This window comes from Vanacampus margaritifer, chromosome 2, assembly GCF_051991255.1.
Source record: "Vanacampus margaritifer isolate UIUO_Vmar chromosome 2, RoL_Vmar_1.0, whole genome shotgun sequence".
Classification (NCBI taxonomy): domain Eukaryota; kingdom Metazoa; phylum Chordata; class Actinopteri; order Syngnathiformes; family Syngnathidae; genus Vanacampus; species Vanacampus margaritifer.
Window position 1 is genome coordinate 6,911,849 of NC_135433.1, and position 9,081 is coordinate 6,920,929.

General features: G+C 38.2%; 1 protein-coding gene across 2 annotated transcripts; it reads right to left on the reverse strand.

The window, feature by feature from the left end:
• Nucleotides 1-701: 701 nt before the first annotated feature.
• Nucleotides 702-7,148, reverse strand: pex19 (peroxisomal biogenesis factor 19). Of its 2 annotated transcripts, none has more exons than XM_077558986.1 (8): nt 7,026-7,148; nt 6,612-6,694; nt 5,995-6,160; nt 5,822-5,907; nt 5,023-5,205; nt 4,803-4,961; nt 4,674-4,718; nt 702-3,082 (listed from the first exon to the last, which is right to left on the reverse strand). In XM_077558986.1, exons 1-8 carry the CDS (start codon nt 7,087-7,089, stop codon nt 2,993-2,995), a joined length of 876 nt encoding a protein of 291 aa, XP_077415112.1. In that variant the 5' UTR covers nt 7,090-7,148; the 3' UTR covers nt 702-2,992. The 2 variants fall into 2 exon arrangements, with proteins under 2 accessions (XP_077415112.1, XP_077415111.1); XM_077558985.1 differs by having other exon boundaries at nt 5,995-6,163.
• Between the last annotated feature and the right edge of the window lie 1,933 nt (nt 7,149-9,081).

A 9,081-nucleotide genomic window follows, 5' to 3' on the forward strand; every position in this document is an offset into this window, starting at 1 on the left:
AAATAGATCCGATTTTGACCAAGGAGGCCATATCTACATTTCCAACAGAATTCGAAGAGTAAACGATTTAGCCGTAATCAAAAGTAAATAATATACTGTATATATTTAATATATTTTAAAAATACAATATATTACAATAATAATCTCAGAATTTGGAACAGTACGAACTAAATAGACTGTTTGCATTTGTTTCTGTTTTGTTGTGTGGCTTTGCAGATGAAAGGCCAAGAAGCACGTTTAATTCAAACAAATGAGCATGATGTGTACTACTTGTCTACTTCTATTGTTAATCAATTTGCTTACCAAGTCAATATTAAATAATGTAAAGGCAGATTTTTTTGGGGTGACTCCTACTGTATGTGTCTTTTGTCCGGACAACGAGCACTTTCTACCACTTTCATCCTGTTATATGGACCGAAAAAAAAATGTATTTAAAAAATTTGATTTTTTTTTTAATTATACATATCTGTATCTGTCTATCTGTACAGTTTTCTTTTCTTTTTTAACTTTAAATCCCCCCAATTCACATTTTCTTTTTAGATAAAAAACAAACAAACTCCAAAGTGAAAGGCGTAATGTTGCACTAAATATATATTTTTTAATTGTTTAACATTCAGTAGGTCACGTACCCCAAAAGAAAATGCTACAGTGTAAGTATCAGAATAGCCACCTCTAAAAAAAAAAGGACTACATAATCCAAGTTCATCTTCATGACATAATTATTTTATTAAGTACACTTTATTTACAAAAAAAAAAAAGAGGGCAAAACAACACGTAGTAGTAGCCCTGCGAAAGCCACATCGTTCAGCCCTGAATGAATGGCAGGATGATGAAAGCACTTCAATTAACACAAACCTCCCTCTGCATTGCTTTTATTATAGAGCAGTTTGCCCTGCGCTTTCTCGACCCGTCTCCATAGTTGCATGCGGGGAAGCAACATTGTTTCACACACAAAGTGCTTAGGCCTTTTGTTAATGCACCTTTTGAAGTGGGAGCTTATAAACCGTCCACTCCCACAAACATCAATCTTTACAATAAAAATACAAATGTTTGAGGGAAGCACTTTAGGAAGTTAACTCATTCACTGCCATTAGACGTCAAAAATTAATTTGAACTATTTCTATTAGTTTAACATTTTTTTCCACTTTTGCCAAGAGTATGAAAACCTAGAAAAAAATGTATTGTACATTTAGAACAGACATAAAATTTGTGATTACGCCTGAGTTAACTAGTGAAGTCATGTGATTAATTACAATAAAAAAATAATAATCGCATGATGGCCCTAATTAAAAAAAAGAAAACAAATATTACAAAAATTAGGGGCGTCAGACAATTACAAAAAAATTTAATTAATCGCATGACTTCAATATTTAACTCACGATTAATCACAAATTTTATATCTGTTCTAAATAAACAATATTTTTTTCCTAGGTTTTCATACTCTTGTTAACAAAAGTGGAAGAAAATGTGAAACTAATAGCGATAGCTCAAATGAATTTTTGACGTCTATAGCCGTCAATGGCAGTTAATGAGTTAACCTCACACTATAATCATCAAATTAATCACTTCAGATCAATACCGGGATGACTGTGGGAAACAATTATCTTTAAAAAAAAAAAAGATCAACATACAGTCCGGCGTTTCTATGTCTATGTTATACACATCACATTAAGACATGAACAGACTACTCACTCACATCAGTTAAAACTCCTGTTAGTATGCAGGGGTCAAATTGATCCATTTTAACAGTCATATCATATTGGCAGTCAAACTGACCCGTAAATATCTGAATTTATAAACTACAGTTTTTTTAGCCTCTTCTTTTGTTCCAGCCTCCTCTCATACCGTAGGTCAAATTGTCCTGTAAAAATCAGGATTTCATTCTTTGTTGAAAATTCCATGCCCTTTATTTTTGTTAGCCATTTGTTTTTGTTTAAGACTTTACTTAAACGGCGGATAAAAATCTATATTTTTTTTAGGTTTTTTTTTTACGTCCCAACAATTTGTTATACTCAAATTCAAATAAACTAGTAAATAATCTAGATTTATTTGAGTTGCATTTTTAAATTCCTCACCCCCTTTTTTTATTAGCTATATTAATCCTCCTGTTCTACTCTAGGTCAAATTGACCTGTAAAATTTGTAAATATTTTTTTTTAAATATTGACCTGGATAAAAAGGCTTAAACCCAACAAATTTGGTATGAAATACTGGTTTTAAAGGGACAGTGTGTAGAATTTAGTGCCACCTGGTGGTAAGATAATGGAATGCAACAAGGTGCATGGATTTTGAACCACATGCACTGTGGTGTCTCAGAGAGACCACACTTTGCAAGCCTATCACCAAGTACTAAGTTCACAAAGTTCTTCTCCTATCAGGACGATGGCAGCGAAACATGTTAGCCTCCTGTAAGGCGCCATGTTGTATAATTAATTAGTAATTACTCGATCTACAATTACATAAAAAATGCACGATGATGTGATAGAACCTATTTTTGTGCATATTATTGAAATAAATTGCGGGTTCCTAAAATGAAATAACATTGAAAAAAACCTAGAAATTCAACACACTGTCCTTTAAGTATAATCAACTTGTGCAACAAAATTTGAGTGAATGATCCTTATTGAAGTGTAAGCTGTTAATGCACTAAATAATGACTAAAAGGGTTAGTAATGGAGTTTCTCATTTTTCAGATAATTATTATCTAATTGACCCAGGACATAACAGGAGGGTGAAAGACATGCCAGGGAGGGTGCAGTACCATCATTCTGCAGGAAGGAATACAGTTAAAATCAGAGCGCTGGATGAAAAAATAACAAACGCACAGATGCTTAAATGTTCGAACGTGTGTTGGAACTTTTCAACCTCGTCCACATCTGTCTGCGTGTTACGGGCGTGAGGGCGAGCGTGTGCGACGTGAGCGTCACAATGCCACCACCAAACTCCTGGTGGGTGTGGCCTTGTCCACAGCCGGGGGTCGAGTCGCCGCCTCCTCACATGATGGCGCATTGGTCGGCTGCCCCGGCCCCCGCAAGGCCACCTGGGAGGTGGAGGGAGTCCATGTCCAAGTTGAAGCCAGGAGGCTGGCGAAGGGAGAAAAACACAGTATCAATCAATCGATTCCATCTGCCTGTAATAGTCTGTCAGGTTTTGCCTTCAGGGCTAGTCTGAATGCACAATGTTTCCTTTACAAAAAAAGACTTCAAAAGGAGTGTGAACTTCCTTTTACTAAAATCAAGCATAGTTGTCTTTATAATACAAAACCAAACATTTTTGTAAAAAAAAAAAAAAGTTCCCCTAAAAAAAGTGACTAAAACATTTATTTTTCCTAAAAATTTTGACATTTACAAAAAAAAATGTTTTTTTTAAATCTAAAGTATTTTTTCAAAAGTTTTTTCCCCCTCAAAAATATCAAATTAAAAAATCAATTAAAAAAGTGACTTTCTGAAAAAGAATCAGTGATTTTCAAAAATGACCTTTTCCTACAAAAATGTTCTTAAAAGTTGCTTTTCAAAAAAGAAAAAAAGGTGAGGTTTTTTTTTAGACCCCCCCCTTGAAAAAATGTTAAAACATTAGAAAGATAAATCTAAGAGTTATTTTTCCCCCTAAGAAAGGGGGTTTAAAACAGGAAGTTTTCCTAAAAAACTTTTTTTCTGTAAAAAAGTGACTTTCCAAATTTCAAATCTAAAATAATTACTTTCTCAAAATAGACAAGTTTAAAAAGAAGTCAAGTCAAATTACTTGAATTGAAATTATTTCAATTTTTCAAGCATTTCCTCTATAAAATAACATTTTCTGCCCCCCCCCACCAAAAAAAAACTATTTATTAAAGAAACAAATCCATCTTACCCCCCAACTATCATTTGTCCGTAGGAGACTTCTGCAGAAGAGTTAATACTACTTGGGCACTCTCTGACAATGAGAGAGCCACTGCCACCTACTGTGGTGGATGTACAATTACACCTCATTCCTGTATGGCAATTAAAAAACAAAAACTGATTAAAGAAACAAAAAAATCCCCCTTCCTTTCCACTCGGCATTGCACTGCAATGCCTGCACTACTGCACTGACCCCTATTTGAGAAAGACTGACTTAAGGAGAATTCCTTCCTATCAGTAAAAATAAACACTTTAACCCTGGAGAACCCAAGAACCCTTTTCTTCTTTGGAAAATTATGAATTATACATTAAATGACTGCTATAAGTTCACTGAACACCAAAATATATGTTTTTTCAATTTTAACCCTTTTTTTGAACTAGCTCAGAGTTGCTAATGTATCAAAAAAAAAAATATATATATATATATATGTATATAAAACATACTCCTAGGCATTCTGCAACATGATATGAAATAGATTAACAAAAAAAACACAATTTTACCACCTGATGGTTTGCTGAGAAGATGGTTTTGTTTGGATTGATTTCCAGCTCAACAAAACAGCATGTTGCCAGCCATCTTGTCACCACCACTCTGGCTCATGTAAGTGCAATATTCATCCACTAGATGGCCCCACGCAGGGGTCAGAAGTGGCACTCTGGACTTTTGAAGTTAAATTTGTAAAAAAAATTAAAAAGGTCTTTGTTATTTGAGTAGCAGAATTTATAGGGGCCAAATTTGACCCAGTGGGTTCTCCAGGGTTAAAAACAGCAAAATGTTAATTGATCATCAACTTACAGCATCTCCTGCGAGCTCTTTAGGTGGCTGTCCAAGGTCCTGCAGCTGTGAAGCAAAACAAGGTGATATGAGGACAGAGAAAGATTAATAATGAGGAGCGCTTCGAGCCTTTGACGAGAGTCCTCTTACCTTCTGCATGAGCTCCATGATGCCTTCAAAGACCTTGTCACCGTCTTCGTCCGTCTCAAAGCGCTGGCAGATTTCTCCCATGATCTTGGCCTGCTGCTCATAGCGTTGGACGTCTTCTGAGCTCAGGCTGGCCCTGTTGGCCTCCAACCACTCTGGATACTGAGGGCGAGCGTGTTTGAATATAAACATCCGCTGCCGTACATTGAGCGCGCTGACAAACCTTAGTGGTGATCTCCTTGAGGGACGGGTAGAGCACCTCCTTGGAGAGGAGATTCTGCATGATGGATTGCATGACGGGAAGGATGTTGGCATCGTCGCCCCCGCCGCTGACGCCTTCGCCACCCTCGTCCAACCCCAAGCCTTCCAGGGCCTTGACCAGATCGTCTCCGGCCAGACCGGAAGACTGTGGGAAAACAAACGTGTAAGTTGAGTATGGTGGAAATAGTTAATTTGTTGTTACGCTCTTAACTCATTCACTGCCATGGACGTTGAAGAGGGTCTTCTGCCCAGATTTAGTCATAACTGTTTTAATTTTCCTTATTTCCTCAGTAAAGCTTTGTGAGCGTTATCGCAATTTCTGCCAAGTGTCTGTAATCAATGATGTTTTGAAAGTCTTATCCCATGTCCGGTGAACTCCAGGTGGGCTGTTTGGTGGGGGCTTTGTGGTACCGCCCTTCAAGATAGTATATGAAGGTTGTAAGTGTCTGTAATCGGGGCACTTGTGAGAGGCTGCAGGCTCCATGTGGAACTCACTTGTGCCCGGAATATTCTGTAAAAATAAAACTTTCGAAGGAACTGTTCACCGATCTCCAGCCTGTATTCAGATAATCAACATTCTCTCTACCCGAAAGACAACGAACACGCGGAAGAAAAAGCTGATCTTCCTTACAACGTTAATATTTGTCATCTGGAATTCCATTACTTCCTATAGGAGACATTCATTGTTAGTTTACTAACCCCAGCTAATTGTGAGGGTTTAGCGGACAAGCATAGTAACATATCAGTCATAAAAAGTCTACCTGCAAGTTATCGGCATTCTTGGCAAGGCCACGGAGGGTATCTTTGAGACAGGAGGTGAATTCTTGCTGAGAAGCCGTGTCAGTCCCTGCGTGCAATAAACACATTTTTTAACCAGGTGGGTACCAAAACTACAGTTGGTCAAAAAGAATTAAAAAAAAACAGGCAAACTCGCCAACTTTGCCGGCCGCCTCGGAGAGTTTCTGAAAGTGCTGGAGCAGGTCGGGCTCCTCCTGGGCCAGCTCCGTCATGGCTTTTTCCCACTCCTGCTGGGCCTGGGCCGCCATGTCACCCTCGAAGAGCGTCTCGAAGAGCTTGCGGTCCTCGAGCAGCGGTGGCTGCTGCTGTTGGGTAACGTGTCGGAAAAACGAATGAGTTTATTTTTGGCAGTGGATATTTTGCCATGACTGGCAACTCTCCTGCTAGTTATTTTGCTGTGAATGGTTCTGATTGGTCAATCGCATCACCCCTTCTGTGTCGTTTTATTTTTGCCTTACCACTACAAAGACAGGCTGCTATCGGCATTACCAGCCTAACCCTAAACATCCCTCAGAGTATATAGGCTGAAATTGTACTACAAAATTATGAAGGAAAAAAAACAGAACCCGTGAACCTGTACTTTCAGGGTGAGCAACTTAACTATTGCGCTACAAGCTAGTATACCTTGGCTGGCCCATAATTTGTACTTGTAGTACGGTAAAGTAGCGTCACAGCAAAATATCCACTCAAAAAAAATAATAAAAAATTCTATGTGCTTTCGTAACAAAAAACACACAAATGAATGGCACCAACCGTCTCTGCTTCATGGCTGGACGAGGAGAAAGGAGCTTTGGATTCAGGAAGCACAGACTGCTTGTCAAAGTCATCCAGTGCACCTAAAAAAAAATACACATCAAAGTTTTAAAGGACTGTACTATAAAACACACAATACAAGCCAAGTGTTGTAGAGGCGAGTGATAAAGCATGCTGAGCACTACCTTCCTGGTAAATTCCTATTAAAGTACAAGACCACACGTTTAATGGTAATTGTAAGCAATATATTTACTACACGGGAAGGCTTTAATTTAGTTTGACAACTTCACTGGGAGTCACAACAGCATTCGACTAAGTAACAACCGCCATTTTACACGTTTAATAACAGGATTAAGTCCCAAAAATGTCGACTTTTATTTAATTTCATATTTGATATGTTAATTATAACCGTACTGTCCAGTAATTCGTCCAGTTCAGCGTCGTGACCGCTTTGCGACTCTCCTGGTCCGGACGCCATGACTGACTCTCCCAATAACGGTTGGCCGGTCTCACAAAAATGACGTCACCTAGACAAAAGTCGCCTGAGACACGTCACCCAATGGCGCTTTTTCGACAAATAGGGTTGGATGGAGGTCGAGTGCACTCTTGTGGTAAATCGAAGGAATTGCGTTGTTTAATAACTGGGTGGATTCTGAAATTAAAATTAACTCGAGCTGCGAACAGCCCTCAATCCGGGTCACGTTGGGTTGACTGGCACAATGGATTTATTTTTATTTTTTAATAGCACAATAAATTTTTACAGATGTTTTGTTTTGTGTTGTTGCCAGGTTTAAAATTTAAATTAATCAAATTAAATTGAGGTGGTCTAAACATTAGACCAACCAAATCATTTTTCTCAGCAAAGCAGCAACAGCATAAGGTGAAAGAAAAAAGTTCTGCTTTTACTTTTCATCTAGATGAAACTCAAATTCAAGTCAATGGTATAAAATCTGTGGTTGGAGTTCTTTAAAATGTGACCTCTATAATGGGCCAAAAATTTGGTAAAATTTGAAAGTTAATCCAAAATGGGGACTTCCTGTTGGGTTTAACATATGTCTCCAACTTTTTGTAGATCTAAGTGAAACGTACAACCAGGGCTGCTTTGTTGAAAATTTGTAGGGGGTGTTACTGAGCCATTTTTGAAAAGTCTCACAATAAACTATAGTTATTATTTTTGCCAGGCGCAAAATTTCGCGAGTTTTCATCCAAGTTAGGGTTATAAATACGACACAAAAATGACAGTACAATACAAAAGAATTAAAAACAACAAAATAAAACCCAAATACAATACAATACAATACAAATGCAGGAAAACACAATAGAATACAATGCACAGTACAATACAAAAAATAATAATAATAATTAAAAAAAATGTAATATTCCATGGAGGAGGCGGGACTTCCGACTTCCTGGTTTTTACACATCAGCTTTGTTTCCATTTCCTGTTTGCGACGTATGGCCGCGGACCAGTTCTTGCGCTTCCGCCTTTGAGCCCCTCGGTTGCGCGTTCCCGTCGACGGGCGAGTGTGTAGTGCACTAGTGTGTCTGTCTCAGTTGTCCGAAGCATTTCAGAGAGTTGCGACGCCATGAGGCGCGCTCCCACCGATGCGGTTGTGGGGCGCAGGGGCGGGGGTGCGAGTGTTGGAACGCGGCCATCAGTGGCCAGAAACAACGCTGATATGTGAAACACGGAAGTCGGAAGTCCGGGTGCGAGTGTTGGAACGCGGCCATCAGTGGCCAGAAACAACGCTGATATGTGAAACACGGAAGTCGGAAGTCCGTGGCATCTTTTCCATGGAAATAAAAATTAGAATACAACACAATGCAATAAAATAAACTAAAATTAAAGAATCAATCCACATTTGGATTTTTTCATACAATCTCAGAAACAAAGCTTTAAAATTATTTAAAAAAAAAAATAAAAAATAACTAATGAATCCAAGCGTTATCTAAACAGTTTTAGATTAGGCCTCTTAATGATTCGATAGGTGACTTGACCCGTTGTGTCGCTGTGACCTGTCCTGGCTCAGCATCTTCTTATCACTATTTGCACTCTGGCACATACTGTATATCTAATTGAAACTCGTTAAGACCATGAGGCCACTTCTACATCCAGCAGAGATCTTTCTGGCATCCAGTAAATAGTAATAATATGCAGTCTTCTGTTTTTTATTATTAGTACAGTATACAGTATAGAACCGGTGAAAGTTCCCAACAGAACTTTACAACAGCATAACATAAATGTCAACTCAAAACGACAGTTTGGGCGGATTATGTTACAATTTAATTTAATTGAACACAATTTCTGAGATGACAAACTCAAGGAAAGGATGAATATGGATACATGCTTTAAAACAAATACATCCAAAGGCCATTTAAACTTAAAACATGTCATTTGTACTGAAAAAAATACTTGGTATTTGATAGGGGTGTGAATTGCCTAGTACCTGGCGATTCGATTCGTATCACG